The 19,206-nt window shown below is 41.1% G+C and overlaps 1 protein-coding gene across 6 annotated transcripts in view; it reads left to right on the top strand.

Annotated features, from left to right (window-relative positions):
- LOC135209158 (F-box/WD repeat-containing protein 5-like) overlaps nt 1-19,206 on the top strand; it is a 79,285-nt gene that overhangs the window by 28,143 nt on the left and 31,936 nt on the right. For 5 of the 6 annotated variants that reach the window (XM_064241824.1, XM_064241821.1, XM_064241823.1 and 2 more), the window contains exons 7-10: nt 6,932-7,150; nt 7,465-7,656; nt 9,120-9,194; nt 10,206-10,377. In XM_064241824.1, coding sequence (XP_064097894.1) covers nt 6,932-7,150; nt 7,465-7,656; nt 9,120-9,194; nt 10,206-10,377 — 658 coding nt within the window. The remainder of the gene's footprint in view (nt 1-6,931; nt 7,151-7,464; nt 7,657-9,119; nt 9,195-10,205; nt 10,378-19,206) is intronic. The other variant, XM_064241825.1, reaches the window with a different exon arrangement.

Here is a 19,206-nt window from a genome sequence, read left to right as displayed (position 1 = left end):
CCCAGATCTCTTCCAAACAGAATAGATCTGCTCAAACAACCCCACTTCGAGAGGTACCATCAAAATCTACCCGCTCTTGCTCTGACTGCCTTTCGCTATCGAAAGACTTGTCAGAGCGAGAGGGTTTTCTCGCCAGGCAGCAAACGCAATTGCTAGAGCCCGCAGATCATCTACGAGGCGAGTGTACCAATCGAAGTGGGAAGTTTTCAGAAACTGGTGTAGGTCGAAGAAGCTGTCCTCTTCCAGTACCTCTGTGACCGAAATTTGCAGATTTCCTTCTGTTTCTTAGACAAAAGTCGCATCTCTCAGTACCAACTATTAAGGGGTACAGGAGTATGCTCTCAGCAGTCTTTAGAAACAGAGGATTAGATCTAACGAATGATAAGGATTTGCACGACCTCATTCGTTCATTCGAAACATCTAAATCACTTGTACCTAAGGTTCCAAGCTGGAACTTAGATGTGGTTCTTAAATTTCTTTCATCAAATGAATTCGAACCACTTCACACTGCTTCGTTCCGTAATATCACTAGAAAAGTGTTTGTTTCTGATCTCTCTTGCAACGGCAAAAAGAATCAGTGAGTTGCACGCCCTTGAATCAAGAGTTGGCTTCAAAGAGACTCCGCAATTTGTTCATTTCGGTCCCTTTTTCTGGCCAAAAATGAAAACCCTTCGAATCCCTGGCCCAGGAGCTTCGAAGTGAAAGGACTTTCTAGTTTGGTGGGCGGAAAGGAGAGAGCAAGAAAGATCCTTTGCCCAGTTTAGAGCTCTAAAATTTTATCTGGACAGGAAGAAGCAGTTGGGGGTGGGGGGTTCGCAGAAAGGTCTTTGGTGCTCAGTGAAAGACCCCAAGAGAGCAATGTCCAAGAACGCTTTAGCCTTCTTTGTTAGAAGTGTTTATCACGGAAGCTCATAAGAAGTGTCCAGATGATTCTTTTAATCTTCTAAGAGTGGGAGCCCACGAAGTTAGAGCATCGCAACTTCGGTGGCGTTCCAAAGAAATATGTCACTAAAGAACATTTTGGACACAACTTATTGGAGATGCAACTCTGTGTTTGCATCCCATTATTTAAAAGACGTGCGAGTTACGTATGATAAATGTTTTTCGTTAGGTCCGTTTGTGTCAGCACAGACGGTTCTGGGTAAAGGAGAAAGCACCAATCCTTAAAATTATGTACGTAACCCTCTTGTCGGATGTGTTCTCGGGTTTTCGGTGTATGGGAGTGTCAGTAGTCGCACAGGCGGCCTTCACTTCTCTTCATTTTGAAAATCGAGTGGGACATCTGACTATTAGAGGGTACAAAAATTTTGTTATTTTTGTATGTATTGAGTTTCGAGTTTGTGGTTGTTTGCAAAGAGTTTGGGGATAACTCTAGGCAATCTTAGAACTAACACGGTTAGGATCGGTGATCGGGATTGGTTGTGTGCTCCTTAAATTAGTGGCGTGTTGTCATATAAGCGGATGTGCTCCCATTGACAAACGCCAGTTAGGATTCTGTCGAGTAAGTGGAAGAGACCCCATCGACAGATCCACAAGAACTCTTGGCCACAGATCACTATCTCGCTAAGGCTCTTGAGATGAAGCAGACTCCTGGGCAGTAGCCACGAAGTCTTCCATCTAAAAAGGTAGGAACTAAGGTTTATTAATACCTACAACATATGTTGTTTACCTGTCTAGTCAGTTAGTTAGCTGTCTCTTGCCCTCCACCAAAGGGTGTCAATCAGCGAGTTATAAAGATCTGACAGGTAAGTTGAATGTATGAAAATGACATTGTTATGATACAATAAAGTTTCATACATACTTACCTGGCAGATATATACAATTGAAGACCACCCAGCCTCCCCGCAGGAGACAGGTGGAAGAGAGATTATGATTAGAAAACGGGAATAGTCCTAGCCCTGCCACCCAGAGCAGGGCGGTAGATCACCTGACCTACTGTAGCGAGTGCCGCGAAATTTGAAATTCTGTCGGGAACGACGGAGTCGATAGCATGTATATATCTGCCAGGTAAGTATGTATGAAACTTTATTGTATCATAACAATGTCATTTTTCATTCACAAGGTAAAATGTAAATCTTCGTACATTTAGCCAGGCTTACCATGTAATGATGGAAATCTTTCATTTAAATTAATGGCAATACCCTTCATAATTGGTGGACTGGAAAAACAAATTGGTTTTCATCTTATCAAGATGTTAAGTTAACCACTCGATGTTGAGTTTGTCTATGATCGAGTGTGTGTACGTAAGCGCGTAGATGTAGCTAAATTGCACTGTTCGAAACACATCCAGCAATGCTACTAGAGGGAAAGGAATGTAGCTCCCCTTGTTTTTTTTTTTTAAATACTACCATATTTCTCTCATAAAAAAGGGAACCAGTATAAGAACCAGTTCTAGTTCTAACAATTATTGAAGGAATACAACTATGAATAAGTTGCTTTCACAATGTATCCACTTACTGTTAATTACAAAGAAATATAGAAACCACGGGAATCAGCCTTTCCCTCAACCTTAACTACAATAATGAAGATTCGTCCGTCTCCAACGTCAAGTACCAGTTCCAGTTAAGAGTAGGCCTAGATTATTAGCCTAGGCCTATGAGGTACACTTGTATTAGCCATGCCAAGGTTTGAATTGTTATTTATAGGCTAGTCTTGAGTTAATTATCCTAAAATGAATGGTAGCCTCCTGATGTACGTCAGGACAATTTGACATATCAAGACTGTATACAGTAGTACAGTAGTACACCGTACTAGTTTCATAACATTGCAACCAAACTTCTGACTAGTCTGAAAATTCATTACAGTAGAATTTCTACTACTACATGCAAAACACTGGCGTATACAACAGTCGAATCAAGAAACAGCTGTTTGCTGATGTTTGTTACTGTAACTAACACATTTATTAAGAATTGCGTTAGTTTTCTACTTGATAAAAATTTGCTAATTTTCAATGGTGATTTACATAAGTATAGAATAAATTTGTATTCATCCTTACCACTTTGGAGGTGTTAAGAAATTATACCACTATTTACCACTAAATATAAGGTTTTATCTGTGGCTGGAGAAATGAATAATGTGCAGGCCACAAAACTTTTTCGAAGCGGCAGAAGCATAATCAGAAATTAGTGAAATAATTAATGCCTTTACTTCATTTAATTTACTGTGTTAATAAACAAACTTGCCCAGATTTGATAATTCATGAAAAAAACATATCACCAAATTACAGTCCATTTAGCAACTAATGGCAGAGATGATGTTAGTAAAATGCCTGATGATTTTAAGAATGTAAACATTTAGCAACTAATGGCAGAGATGATGTTAGTAAAATGCAATCGCCTGATGATTTTAAGAATGTAAACATTACCAGAATGCAAACGGCACATGATTGCGATGTTCATAAATTACGTATATGATATGGTAATATGATGATAATACATGGAATATAATTGCATACACCAAGTAAAATAACAGTTTTATTAAAATTATCATTATCTTTGATGCAGCTGTATTTGACTTTGGCAAATGGATATATGTTAGTGTAACAACCTAAATGGGGCCAATAGTCTCTCTCTCTCTCTCTCTCTCTCTCTCTCTCTCTCTCTCTCTCTCTCTCTCTCTCTCTCTCTCTCTCTCTTTAAACCTTCAAATAGTATTAGGTTTGGAATGTTACATGATACAAGAATAAACATGGTAAACACGAATTTTTTCCCAGTGAGATTATGAATGGCATTATATTTCATCAGTCGTATTATCTCATCACAACGCTCTACCCACAAAAAAAAATAAATTAGTTTCTAGAGCTTCTTGCTTTTAGAATTTTGGATGAAGGATTGTAAATCTTACAAGTGTCCTGTTTTGTGCAGATTCACCATGTTCATGATAGAATTTTTTTTTATTTAATGTTTTGTACGTACAAACCAATACTGTACATTGCCTTGCTCCACAGTTCAGAATAGTGGTAATCAACACTTCCATACAGTATGCAAGGATATCTGGGGCTGTGATTCATTTGATGGTTCACAGTAGATTTAACTCTTTTTAACTGTAAACCCCTTTTCTGGGCTCAGCTCGTGTCGGCCTATGAAAGTATCCTTAATATCATTCTTTCTAGGTAAAATAGCCTAAAAATTACCAGAGAAAAACAAAATTAAGAAAATGTCAGTAAAACTGACTCGCTCACTCTTAAAAAGAAGTGTCGGTATGAAAATAGGGGCGAGTGTGGAACACTACCACGAGACAAACACCAATTAGAACTTCCTATCAGAATCCCCCCAAGAGAGAGCTGACACCAACGGGCGATGCCGCCTCTACTACTACTACTAGAGGACGCCACGGACAGCAGCGCCCCTAGCGGTCATCCTTAATTTTTAGCACTTGCGACAAGTCGCCATTTTCTTGTGCTCGTACTTCTTTGGATTTTATCCGTACTATCTACGATGGAACGTTCTGCAATTGCCACGGCTAAGTTAAGTAACTCATAAGTAATATTTTACCACAGTTTTATCTTCCGGGTACCAGTATTTTCCTCTTAATAGGTCATATACGGTTCCCCGGTTGTCTCGTGGCGGCCATGCCGCCTCGTAAGAATTCCCGGTCCTCCATACTGGGACTTCTTATACTTATGGGCTTACTTTATCACGTTCATTGTTTTACATCGAGTTTTAGCTATTTCAGCCCTCCTACCATTCTCTTAGCTTGGTATTTAGGGCTATTATTTATTTTCCGACCCAGCATCCCGGCTCTTGCTCTACATCGGCTATCGCTGGCTCCGAGTAGGCGGCTGTTTCTTGGAACAGTCTGCCTCCTCCTGGGTTTCTTTCTCTTTTACTAAAAGTGTCTTTTCCACCTTCGGTGTATTAATTTTATTTAGGGTGTTAGGCTAGCCTAGGTGCTTGTTCCGTGTACTGGTACAGCTTGGTTCACGTGGCCCTACCACGGTTGTGTTGCTCGCGGCCTAGGCCACTTGCGGTCACGTGTTCCATAGCACCTTACCCTGCCCCTTCCCTCCCTTTCTGATATAGGGAGGAGCTGGGGGACCCCTTGGTTGTTATGGCAACCTCTTTCGCCTTCTCTCATCTTTCGGGGAGGTGTCCAGGGTTCTTCCCAGTGGGGGGTATAGGGCGACCACTATGAGGTACCGGGTCCAGCGGGTAGGGTAGTTGGTGAGGAGGGGAGGAGTAGGCCATCCCTCCCTCCTGTCATAATCATGCCATTTTTTTTTATTTTTTGGTGGTAGTTTAATTCCTCTCTAATCTATGAGTTATATGTTCTTTAAAGATGGTTTGAAATACATTTAAATTGCATGTGTAAGCTATACATATATAGTATTATCTGTATTATTATATATGTAGACATGAACATGAATGACAATGAGATTATATCTAAAGGATTTTACAGTATTGAAACTAAAGCTCTGTGAAGAGTAGTTGAAAGCAGATGGCAGGAGAGAGTAAGAAATTATACTTGTAGGGAAGTGACAGAAGTTCCAGAGATAGATGAGAAAATAATGAAAAGGAAATGGATATGACATGTACACTTCCACACAACCCATGGGAAAAGGGTACTTGATAGTGGTACCTGGGTTCTGTAAGCACCAAAGAGTTGCAAGATCCAGACCTACTTTGATGAGAACTGTGAACAAGGGGACTGAAGATGAGTGTAGAATTTTGTTAGTTAAACATCAATAAGATAAGATATGAGTGGTGGAATATCACGGAGGCCCTTGGTCTTACAGCTGCATTGATAGCAACTATATAGTGTTTAAAAAGGGTATATTCAGATGTCAGATTATCGATTATTGTTTAAAGAGCAAATTCGGATATCTCCCTAGATATAACTCTTCAAAGGAAATATGTAGTAAGATCACTTGTCAAAATAGTTCTTACTATTATTGGAAACGTTACTAGTTGTATCTTTAATGTTTAAAGCCAAATCTCACATAGTAATTGTTTGAATACTATATGTACACTTACATTAAAAGTAGTAGCACTAGTAGCAATGTTGGTATCAGTGCTAAAGTTTATTTCCATTCCAAGAACATAACCAGAATTCAGTAGGAATGACTATGAATAACAATATCAGAATCACTTATTATCTGTCATGATAATTGAGTGCATAATTCTCTGTTAGGCAAATCCTTGTGACTTAAGGGTGGGGAAAAAAGCGTATAATTTAAAGAATAGCACAGTTTTACTTTACTGAACAGGATTGAAAGATCTCTTCAGAACACTACAGTGGTTTCTCAGATCACTATTGTTCCCCAATGGGGATGGTGCCATCAGTTGTTAAGTGCACTGTTGGCATTACTTAAGGTTCTTTGTAGCATCCCTTCGACACCTAGCTGTAACCTCTTCCATTCCTATTACTGTAATGTACCTCTGCTCATATTCTCTTTTTTTTTTCCCTGTCTGACTTTCCATCCTCTCCTTCAATTGTTTCACAGTGCAAGAGTGAGGTTTTCCTCCTGTTACACCTTTCAAGCCTTTCTACTGTCAATTTTCCTTTTAGCACTGAATGATCTCATAGGGGCCAGTGCTTGACCTTTGGCCTAAATTCTGTATTCCAGTTCCAGTTCAGATCATTGTTGATAAATGCATTTCTTTAGATATGGCCATCTTTGTGCATGCACACAAAGACAGCAGGTGTGTCTTGGAGTGTGGTGAAAAATGTGACTAGCAGATTGACCTGTAGTTTTATTATGAATATTTTTATTTTATATACTATTTATATATTTTATATAAAGTACATTGCAGTACATGTTTGGATTCCACGTATTACAGTATTTTTAACTCCAATGGAAAAGGACTACTTTGTTTAGAAATATTAATCGATATTCTTTTGTTTGCTCATTAAATATAACAAGCAGATTATGGAAGCCATATCTAAAAGTATCTCTCTTTATTTTTATATTATAGTATTGCTTGTTCTAAAGGTAAGCGCAAGTGTCATTTGGCTCAACAAAGCTTATCAGGAGAACAGTTCTGAGCACCATGCCATCATCAGCAGGTTATACAAGTTCTATAATCGCAATGCATCGAGCGTTCGCACAATTTTGGTGGCCAACTGCCTTACTCAGGACTCACCAAAGGCCTCCGTGCCTAATCAGGAGTCAAACAGTGCTAATAAAGATGCTACAGATGGGAAAAAGGAGGTAAGTTTCTGTGTGTAGCTTACAGTCTTTATTTTCATGAAGTTATTCATAGAACACCAGTACCAACCATATTTTCATAACTAAGAAATTTGGTGCATTCTGGATTTTCATGGTAATGACAATGATAGGAGAATAAATAAGGACATCATCTTTACACGTACCGTGTCTTAGCAGATACGTACAGTAGTACATATATATGTATAGTATGACAGTAAAGGGATTAATAGAACTATAGTAATAACTTACAGCATATATTTTTGCCAACATCTTTCTTTTTATATGTGTATTCATTATTGGTTAACTCCTCCACATAGATTGTCGAGAGAGGCAATCCCCCATCACATAGAGATCTGGGGATTCACCAAGTGTCGGTCACGGAAGACCAAAACGCGAAGCAATTGTTACCTGTTATTCCAGTTCATACAAGTCCCATCACATACACCAAGGACTATAGAGAAGCAGAAGAGAGCCTACCAGATGCTGCCATGGACATGGAGAAAGAATTGGTATGCTTTACTACTGTACTTTTGTGACATGTCTGTCATATTTTCTCACTCTGTTTGGAACTTCTTCAGAAGTTGAAGCGAAGATGCAATGCATTAATACCATAATACAGTCCAACTTGTGTTTTAATATTTTACTTCCATTTTTATTTGTTTTCTCTCTTAATTTTTAGCTTATCTGTTTTCCTAATAACTTATCTCCTCTTTCTCTATTTCCCTTTCGAGTGAACACCATATTCTTGGAAGCTGAGTTTCAAGTCAGTGGCCCCTTAGGGATTGTTCCATATGAGTATGGATTATTTTCTGAAAGATAATGGTAATAATGATAATCATAGCAAAAATATTGTGATTAGCAGGAATTTATGTCATTCACATTGTATTTTTGCAGTAAAATAATCTATAAGAACTAGAATTCTTTGGCAATAGTAAACAGTACTAGTATACCATACAAAATCCATTTATGCTACTAATAAGATTTGCTGGAATCCCTAAGGGGAGCATTAGACTCAGCACCCAAGGAGTAGTGATTCTATGGCAGTCTTTTGGTGACATGTCTAGTTCCATAAGCATCAACTGTAGTTAACAATATACTTCCCTTATTGGTACTTGAGGGCAGTTTTATTATTATTATTATTATTATTATTATTATTATTATTATTATTATTATTATTAATATTATTATTATTATTATTATTATTAACAATTAGGTTGCAGCCCAGTTAGGAAAAGCAGATTGATGTAAGACCATGGTTTCAAAACAGAAAGGAGCCCAGTAAAGAGAAAGAAATACAGATGTAAAGAATGTAAAGAAAATAAAGAACAATTATGTAAAATAAATGAAGACAAATAAAGCAAAACAAGCCTGTGAGTGACTCCTGCCAGCCTGTTCAATAAACAAAAGAAGCATTTGCATCCATTTTGAACTTCTAATGTTTCCGTAGCTCAACTATATGATAGTGAACATTGTTCCATATTTAATTGAGTCACATCAAACATTTGGGAAACTTTAAACATTGAACATTTGCATTGATCTTAAATGGGATGATCTTTTCTGAATGTTTTTTAGTTCATAAGGAATACAGATTATTGCTACAATGAAACCTATTTGCATAAGACAAGTGATACTAAATGAATCGCAAATTATTTTAAATACTACTTGTACATGTATTCAGAGTACAAATGGGTTTCCACCAGTGGGTCTATAGTGAAGTAATGATGTTTTAAAAATTCTGAATTTAGCCTTACCATGATTTTTTAATAAGAAAGAAGGTTGCTGTGTTTGGATATTTCACATCATTAGATCAAGTTACCTAATCGTTTTCTATTTTCTAATGGCTTGTATAATAATATTCACATGGTTTTCCAGTTAAACCGTTTTGTGATAATATTTATATTGAATGGCAATGTAGTACATATCTAGTCTTATTCCTGACTTCTCTTCCATTTAAACAAATGATGTTATGCAGGCATCTCAGCCAGTGTGCAGTGCTCGTGTCACGCCACCAGCATCTCTGTCAAGCTCGGCAGAATCTCTGAGTTGTGTGAGTAGCTTTTTTCCACTACTCTTGATATTAGGAAAACCATCCTAGTGTTTTAAAAATTGTTTGTCTCTTGATTAGTCTATCATCACAAAATAAGCTGTCACAAAGGTGTGTGAGTAGCTATATTCACTACTCTTGATATTGGGAAAACCATCCTAGTGTTTTAGAAGTTGTTTGTCTCTTGTGTTTCATTTATCTTGGTTTTTTTTCCCCATACTCCACCAACCTGTTAATCTTGCGTTCAAGGAATTGTTTAATATGTTAGAAGTCAGACTTGGCGGTGTGGTTGAATTGCTTGATGATGATGATGATATGTCAGTCTTGCAGGGGCCTGTGTAGTTATAATTTAAGTTATTTGAAATGTCTCTTGTTAGGATAATTGATTTATTTTTTATCTTGTTAGCTGGAGTTCCGGTGTTTATTAAACTAATGAAAGTTCAGTATAATAGATTAGTTTAACGAGACACCTGCATTGCATTCTAAGGTCTCAACAAGCACACCTGAAGGTTTCATTCTAAATGAGAGGTGAAAATTGTAGTAAAGGCATTGAACAGCATTATAGGAAGAGATTTCAGGATGAACTTTTAATAATAATGCCTATAATGTGTGTGCTGCTAAGCAATTGTAAAAATTAATCCTCTGATCTGTAAATTGTTTAGTCTATTAAAATTAGGTATTTGCTATTTCGACAATTTCTTAAAATTTTCCCCATGGTTTTACCTAATTAAGTAAAAGACAAAATATTGCACATTGAGTTTTTAGCAAATTTAGTCCCAATAACTATGACAATGAGGACTGGAGTTGTGGTAAACCATTTTCAAATTAATGCATATATGTATAGTAGTGCATCCTTGTATCTGTGTATGTCTGGGAATAAAGTACAGAAAAACAAAACCCTTGTGGCCAGTGCTGAGTGTGTTGTGAATTTATGGTCACTGGTTTGATTATGTTAATGAAATAAACTTGGAGTTGGGGTCTTGCAAAATTATAAAGCAGTTTGTGCATATGCAGGAAGGTATGGATGTAGATGGTGCCCCCTGTAAAGTGAGAAATGATGTCGGATCTGACTTAGATGAAGAAGGTAGCGAGAATAATGCCACGTTTCCAATGTCTTTGGCCGATGATCGGGATAAATACCTTATTTTTACGACAGGTTCTAAAACTTATTCGCCTCATCAGATAGGTAAGTTTTTTTACTTGGTTTTTAAGAATTCCTTGTAGCTTAATGTGTGTGGATTGAAAAAAAATTTTCTTACTACTTTACCTGAAATCTTGTTCACCTTTTGTGCATGAAACCAGTTTCAGTTCAGGCTGGTAACAATGGCCAAAAAGTAGAAATGATAAAATATAACATTTTAAGCTACACTGAAAACTTGATAGGCCTGGAAGCATTGTGCTGAGAGGTGCATTCAATCCCAGTATGTTTACAAACGTATTATATGATGATGGGGAAAACTTTTTGTGATCCCTCCAACAGTCATTCTTCTCCCTTTAGAAGAAATAGCAAAGGACAACAGAGAATGGAATGTGACGGTCAGACATTTGATTAGAAACTAAAACATAGTTATGGTAAGGAGAACTATATTATCTGTCTGCCACAGGTGCACTCTCTTTTTCTCTCTCTCTTTCTTTAATAATGTACTGTATTGTATAACCAAAAAAAAGATATTACACCCACAGAGATTGCATATAGCATTTTTTACATTTTATTGCCACACAAGGGGATTTTGCCAACTATAGAGCTTTGTGATGAATAGGAGGTCGTAAACAGTAAAACTCCTTGGAAGTTCCTTTGCTGCTGGATTTTATTTTTGAATTGCATATAAGAGAAGTTGTTGTAACCAGAACTCTCTCCCAACTTCGAGTCCCATAAGCCACACCTGGCTTGTTACCACTAGACCATCAACATCATACTCAGTTGGCTGCTGCTAGGTATTTTATGTTAACAATTATTACCCTTCAGCACCTGAACTATTAGGTTTTTGCTTAGATTAACAAAAAAACCAAACAAATAAGTCGTACTAAGTTCCCCAAGGACATGTACATAAGTCGTCATCATGGTAACTTTCATTTTCATGTATGACACTTACCTGGCAGGTATATATATAGCTATATTCTCTGTTCGCACTGGCAGAATTTTCAAAACTCGCGGCAACCGCTAGATCACTGGTAGTTCAGGTGATCGCCACCCCGCTCCCGTGGCGCTGGTGCTCGGAATCATTCCCATTTTCGTCAGATTTTTTTCTGCCACTGAACCGGCAACATCGTTGTTGGTTCCCTGCTAGAATTCGAAACTCGTTAGCTGACTTTCGCTGTACTTGGATGGTTTATTGGGTATCGTATTGGAAAGTTGGATTGGCAATCGCGATTGGAAGTTATTATAATGTCTGATTCTGGTATAGTATTTCGAGTGTGTATGAAAGAAGGGTGTAAGGTGAGACTGCCGAAAGCTTCGGTAGACCCTCACACAGTATGTAAGAAGTGTAGAGAGGTTTTGTGTACTTGGGATAATAGATGTAATGAGTGTGAAAGTTTAAATGAGAAAGAATGGAAGACTTTCACCAAATATGTTGAAAGACTTGAAAAGGATAGAGTAAGAAGATCGGTGTCTCGGAGTGAGAGGTCAGGTTCTTCTAGTAAGGCCTTGAATAATTCTGTTATTTCTCCCCTTCTTCCCAAGTAGAAGTTGTTAATCCTTCTCCTCAGGTCTCTCCTGCGCCCGCTGCTGTTTCTGAGGATACTAATATTGTGAAAGTGTTTGCCGACCTTGAGGTCAATGGGCGATCAGATTCAGCGTCTTACAGACAAAGTGGGTACGATTGAAAGTGTCAGTGTAGTGGAGGGGGCGGCTGATCGTCTCACTCGTGCTCCTAGACCTAGACCTCGGCCAAGCTCCCAGACCCAAGGGAGAAGGCATGTCGACAGTCGAAGGGAGGCGAGAGGGGTTCCCTTACGATCAGTCGTCCCTTCAGGCAGTCCTGTTGCGTCCCAGGCTGCAGCAGTGCGCCGTAGAAAAGGCGACACTGGGAAGTGTCTTTCCTCGACAGATAGTGCTGCGTCAGGCAGGTATGGACGTTATGCGGAAGTTTCGCGTCCTCTGAAGAGGACGCATAGACCTACGTCTTCTCAAGATGAGCGTTACCCGCAAGAACGGTGGAGTAGTCCCGAGATTTTCTCTTCTAGTGATGAGGAAGAGGTGGTTCCGATTAAAAGGAGGAGATCCTTTAAGTCAAGACAAGACGCAAGACCTCATGTGTACGACGGTTCTCGGGATAGGAGCTCTCCTTCTGAATACGGAGCAGTCTCTCCGATATCTTCCCCTTATCGTAGAACTCAAGATCGAGTTTCTCGTGTTGATGATCCGTCTCGTCTTCGTTCTCCGCTTGCTCAGACTTCCCGCCAGGAACTTCCTTGAAGAGATGCAAGGAAGGTTAGCCGATTTGGTTAAATCGTGGGGAACATCGGAACTTCCTCCTACGAGGCGTAAGGACGCATCTCTCCCAGTCAAGTCGTCTAAGAGGACGCATGATGGTTGGCCTCCTTCTCGTCAGGCTTCGGAGTCTCGGGTAGGACGCAAGTTACGGGAGCAGGACGCAGGACGCAAGTTACGAGAACAGGAAGCAGGACGCAAGTTTTCGGAGCAGGACGCAGGACGCAAGCTTCCGGAACAGGACGCAGGACGCAACCTCGGAGCTCAGAAGGACGCAGGACGCAGGCGGCAGGAGCAGGTTTCTTCACGCGAGGTTGGAGAAGATTTTCTGCAGCAAGACCTGGGTTTACAGGATGTGTCTTCGGCAGAAGAGGAAATAGAAGACTTAGAATCTGAGGAAGAAAAAGAAGGTGAAGCACCTTCTTCAGATTATAAGAAATTGACGAATTGCCTTCTTTCACTTTTTGGAGGGGATTTTCAGCCTGCAGCTCCGACATACCATTTCCCCTTCCAATTCTCCAAGAATAAAACTCCGAAGAAGTCCTCGTTTTTGAAGATGAAGTTTTCGATTACGGCTAAGAAGGCTCTTCAAAGAATTGATACGTGGTTGAAGGAAAAGAGGAAGCGGGCAAGACTGTGTTCTCTTTCCCTCCTGCCAAATTGGCATCGAAGTCCGGAATTTGGTATGCGACAGGGGAAAATCTCGGCCTGGGAGTGCCTGCCTCCTCCCAGGGGGATTTTTCCAACATTGTGGACAGTTTCCGCAGACATGCCTTGAATTCGGCCAAAGTGTGGTGGTCTCCATCAGAATTAGATCATCTCTTGAAAGGGATTTTCCGGACCTTCGAGGTTTTTAATTTTCTGGATTGGTCCTTGGGAGCTCTGGGACGAACAGTGGAAGATAATGAAGCAACGGCTTCTCAACTCCCAAGCAGTATTATGTCCTGCATGGACAAAGCCTTAAGGGATGGAGCGAATGAATTAGCATCTCTTTTCACCGCAGGAGTTTTAAAGAAAAGGTCACTCCTATGCTCTTTTGCTGCTAAGGGCGTTTCTAACGCCCAGAATTCCGAATTGCTTTTTTCCCCACTTTCGGAGCAATTGTTTCCTGCGGATATTATCAAGGATATTTCGCTTTCCCTAACTCAGAAGGCGACGCAGGATCTGTTAACTTCCTCGGTAAGGAAATTTTTACCCAACAAGGTAGTTAAGAAGACCACTAAGGAATCAAGGCAAGCTAGTCAGCCCTTTCGAGGCAAGTCCTTTTCTCGTCCGGCCTTCAGAGCAAGAAGAGCTCCGTCCAAGAGGGGTTCGAAACCCAGTACTAAACAATGAACAGCAAGTCCTTCAGACATCAGTAGGTGCCAGACTCCAGAAGTTTTGGGAGATTTGGCAAGAAAAGGGAGCAGATCCTTGGGTAGTCAAGGTGGCCAAAGAAGGTTACAAGATCCCTTTTCTAAAGAGACCACCTCTTGCGACATCGCCAAGAGAGCTGGGAGCTCACTACAGCGATCCAGGGAAACAAGAAGCACTACAAGAACAAGTTCTTTCTATGCTCAAGAAAGGAGCAATAGAACCTGTTCTGGATCACTTATCTCCGGGATTTTACAACCGGCTGTTTTTAGTAGCAAAATCCTCGGGGGGATGGAGACCAGTACTGGACGTAAGTCAACTCAATTTATTTGTGGAGAAAACAAAATTTACGATGGAGACGACCGATTCAGTACTGGCAGCGGTACGTCCAGGGGACTGGATGGTCACCCTGGACCTTCAAGACGCATATTTTCATATCCCAATTCATGCAAGATCCAGGAAGTACCTGAGATTTGTGATCCAGAACAGGATTTTTCAGTTCAAAGCCCTCTGTTTTGGACTGTGCACAGCCCCACAAGTTTTTACAAGAGTGATGGCGAGCGTGGCGAAGTGGCTACACATTCTAGGAATAAGAGTGTCTCTATACCTGGACGATTGGCTCATAAGAGCCCAATCAAGAAAGCAATGTCTGGAGGACTTAGAAATGACGTTAACATTAACGAAAGAGTTAGGGTTGATGGTGAACTTAGAAAAGTCGAATATGAACCCCAGTCAGGAGCTAGTTTATTTGGGGATTCTGATCTCCTCAGTGACTTTCGGGCTTTTCCGTCTCCCAACAGACAAGATCTGTGCATCCGGAAAGTGCAAGCCTTTCTAGAGAAAGAACAATGTTCAGCACGAGAGTGGATGAGCTTACTGGGGACACTCTCGTCCCTGGAACGGTTCGTTTCTCTAGGAAGGCTTCACATGAGACCCCTACAAATATTTTCTTGGCCTTGAAGGAGTTCAACGCGGTGATTCGCAACAAGGTGGTACAAGTCAACGCGGACAATACCACAGCTCTGGCGTACATCCGCAAACAAGGAGGGACACATTCAATCTCTCTTTGCAAGTTGGCGGAGGAGATCCTTCTTTGGGCAGAGAAGGAAAACGTAACCCTTCTCACCAGATTCATTCAAGGGGAGAAGAAATGTGAGAGCGGACCTGTTGAGCAGGGAAGGTCAAACTTCTATCAACAGAATGGACGCTTCATTTAGAAGTATGCCAGAGTCTGTGGAAATTATGGGGTCGCCCAGTGGTAGACTTGTTTGCGACAGCAATGACGAAGAGATTGACGACGTATTGCTCTCCAGTCCCAGACCGTCAAGCAGTCGCAGTAGACGCCTTTCTTCTAGATTGGACGGGGCTAGACGTCTACGCCTTTCCCCCGTTCAAGATATTAGGGAAGGTTTTGAAGAAATTCAGGGAGAGTCAAGGGACAAGAATGACTCATAGCTCCATACTGGCCGGCCCGAGATTGGTTCACAGAGGTCTGGAATGGACAATAGATGTACCAAGGACACTTCCAGCAAGAGTAGATCTACTCAAACAGCCTCACTTCAACAGGTACCACAAGAACACCCTCGCTCTGGGTCTGACTGCGTTCAGACTATCGAAAGACTTGTCAGAGCGAGGGGGTTTTCTAGAGAGGCGGCCAGAGCGGTGGCCGGAGCTAGAGAACCTCTACTATTAAGTTGTACCAGGCGAAGTGGGAATCTTTCGCAAGTGGTGCAAGAGTCGGAAGATTTCTTCATCCAGTACCTCTGTGACCCAAATTGCCGACTTCCTTTTATACTTAAAGAAGGAAATAAAATTGTCAACTCAGACGATTAAAGGGTATCGGAGTATGTTGGCTTCTGTATTTAGACATAGAGGTCTAAATATTACAAATAATCTAGATCTGAGAGACCTCATAAGGTCCTTTGCAACAAGGAAGGAGCCCCAATACAGAGCGCCTTCCTGGAATCTCGATGTGGTCCTGAAATTTTTAGGAACTAGTAAGTTTGAACCGATGGATCAAGCTTCGTTGAGAGATATCACAAAAAAGACCATCTTTTTAGTGGCATTGGCCACAGCTAAAAGGGTGAGTGAGCTGCAAGCAATTAGCAAACATATTGGTTGGAATCATGACAAAGCGGTTGGCTCTTTTCAAGAGGGGTTCTTGGCCAAGAACGAGAATCCAGCTCATCCATGGCCAAGGTCGTTTGAAATGATGGGTCTTTCAGATCTAGTAGGACAGGAACAAGAGATAGTTCTTTGTCCAGTAAGAGCATTGCGCTATTATTTGCATAAAACCAGTAAGATTAGAGGAACTTCAGAATCACTGTGGTGCTCTGTGAAGGACCCTAGCAGAGCAATGACCAAAAATGCTATGGCCTTTTTCCTTAGGGAACTAATTAAAGAATCTCATATTGTTAGCCAAGAAGAAAATTTCGGCATCCTTAAGGTTAAGGCACACGAAGTGAGAGCAGTAGCTACTTCGTTGGCTTTTAAAAAGAATATGGCCCTCAAAGATATCATTGAAACGACGTTTTGGAGGACTAATTCAGTGTTTGCAAGTCATTACCTTAGAAACGTCAAAACAACGTTTGACAATTGTCAAACGTTGGGTCCATATGTATCCTCAGGAGCAGTATTGGGCAAAGGAGTTTCCACCCCATAACTTACTAACATGCTAGGTATTTTAATGAAGTGGTGTTGTTTTTACGGTTGTCTGAGAGGGTGATTTCCTCTTCAGTCTGTGAAGTGTAGTGTGTTAGGTTAGTGTTTGTGTGTGGTTCAGGTGGTCTAACTTATCCTAGCATGAATGCCCGTGGTAAGAGAGGGCTAGGGTTTCCTGTCAACAAATTGGTCCCGTCAGTTGTCAGACCCTTGTATTTAGCTTCATCAACTAATAGGTCACGTCCTAGTTGGAAGCTACTAAGGCTTAGCAGGCTTAAGAGGCAGGAATGCTGAAGTCAGCTACCTTAGCAGGTAAGGAATCTAAGAGTATTTTTAAATTTTTTAAAACTCTTACAATGTTGCTGTCTTTGACCCACCTCCAAATGTGTCAATCAGCTATATATATACCTGCCAGGTAAGTGTCATACATGAAAATGATGTTATTATGATATAACAAAGTTTCATGTATACTTACCTGGCAGGTATATATAATTAAATTCCCACCCACCTCCCCTCAGGAGACAGGGTTCAGAGAGAAAAATCTGACGAAAATGGGAATGATTCCGAGCACCAGCGCCACGGGAGCGGGGTGGCGATCACCTGAACTACCAGTGATCTAGCGGTTGCCGCGAGTTTTGAAAATTCTGCCAGTGCGAACAGAGAATATAGCTATATATATACCTGCCAGGTAAGTATACATGAAACTTTGTTATATCATAATAACATCATTATCAGCACTAAAAAGATAAGCAAGAAACTTATGATAGGCAGTTTGTAAATTGATGTGACTCTGTTGTCAAAGTCTGTCCAGCCTTTTGGTTTCATAATTTTATGAAAATGTATCTTAGAGGGAACAATGTTGGTTTTTTTTTATTGTTCAAGAACCATCAAGTTTCTTTTTTCTTTTGAGTTCAAATTTAAGGCAAATATAATTTCGTTAGTTTTAGTACAGTTTTAAGGCCTGTCACTTTTTGTGAAAACTAGTTTAATGTATGACACTTACCTGGCAGGTATATATATAGCTATATTCTCTGTTCCACCTGGCAGAAATTTTCAAAACTCGCGGCAAACGCTAGTAACCTATTAGTAGTTCAGGCAACCACCACCCCGTCACCGTGGCGCTAGCGCTAGGAACCGTTCCCAATTGGGCCAGATTTTCTCTGCCAGCCGAACCGGCAACATTGTTGGTGGTTCCCTGCTAGGATTTTCATTCTCGTTGCTGACTTTTCATGGATTTTTGGTATTGTACTCGGAAACGTTAGCTTGGCATTCGCTTTGGATTGTTCTTTAAAGATGTCGGATACTGGAAGTATGTTTAGAGTTTGTGTAAAAGAGGGGTGTAAGGTAAGGTTGCCGAAAGCTTCGGTCGACCCTCATACTATTTGTAAGAAGTGTAGAGAGAATGTGTGTACTTGGGAGAATAGGTGTTTTGAATGTGAGAATTTATCAGAGAAGGAGTGGAAGATATTTATGAAATATGTTGAAAGGCTTGAGAAAGATCGTGTAAGGAGATCTGTTTCTCGTAGTGAGAAGTCGAATTCTTCTAGCAAAAGGAGTGAATGTGTTTCCTCTCCAGCTCCTTCTAACGTAGAATTGGTAGTTCCTTCTCCCCAGGTATCTCCTGCGCCCGCTGCTGTATCGGAGGAGGCGAACGATACACAGATTGTTAAGGTGTTCGCTGCCCTTGCGTCCATGGGCGACCAGATACAGCGACTTACGGATAAAGTTAGTGCTTTTGATGTCAGTGAAAGTGTAGTGGAGGGGGCGTCTGATCGTCTCTCTCGTGCTCCTAGACCTAGACCTCTGTCAAGCTCCCAGACCCAAGGGAGAAGGCATGTCGACAGTCGAAGGGAGGCGAGAGAGGTTTTATCGCGGTCAGGCGTCCCTTCGAACAGTCCTGTTGCAAGTTCCCAGGCTGTTGCAGTTCGCCGCAGAAAAGGCGTAACTGGGAAGTGTGCGTCCTCGGATCGTTCGACATCTGAGCGGGAACGTCGGTATGCAGTTGTGTCTCGCCCCCTCAAGAGGACTTTCAGGACATCGACCGCTCTCAGAGACATGCTCAAATCGTGAGGCTTGGAGTAGTCCGGAGGTTTTGTCCTCCTCGGAAGACGGGGACGCAGTTCCGATCAAGAGGAAGAGGATCTTTCGTTCTAAAGAGGACTCAGTACGGCCTTCTCGTTCTTGGATTTCGATGAGAGACTCTCCTCCATCTTCTTGCTTGTCTTCCCCTCGTCTTTCTCCGTCGGGTAGAGTACAAGATCGCTCTCCGTTACGTCGCAGTCCTTCTCGTAATCCTCCTCCTTCGTCCTCTGCCATTCAGGAAGATAGTACGAAGGGTTTCTTAAGGGAAATGCAGTCTAAGCTGGCAGTTCCTCGTTAAGTCTGGGATGCTCCTTGTTTGCAGCATCTTCGAGGCGGAAGGACGATTTCCTTCCCGTTAAGTCTTCTAAGAAGACGGAAGACAACGGATGCGTTCGCCGAGGATGTAGGACGCGCTGCTCTACGAGGACGGGCGATCGCTTGGTTTTTCAGGACGTAGAACGCAGGAAGAAGAAGATGGTTTCGGAA

Source organism: Macrobrachium nipponense, chromosome 37 (assembly GCF_015104395.2).
Source record: "Macrobrachium nipponense isolate FS-2020 chromosome 37, ASM1510439v2, whole genome shotgun sequence".
Classification (NCBI taxonomy): domain Eukaryota; kingdom Metazoa; phylum Arthropoda; class Malacostraca; order Decapoda; family Palaemonidae; genus Macrobrachium; species Macrobrachium nipponense.
The sequence above is the reverse complement of the archived record's forward strand: the minus strand, read 5'-3'. Positions and strand labels throughout refer to the sequence as shown.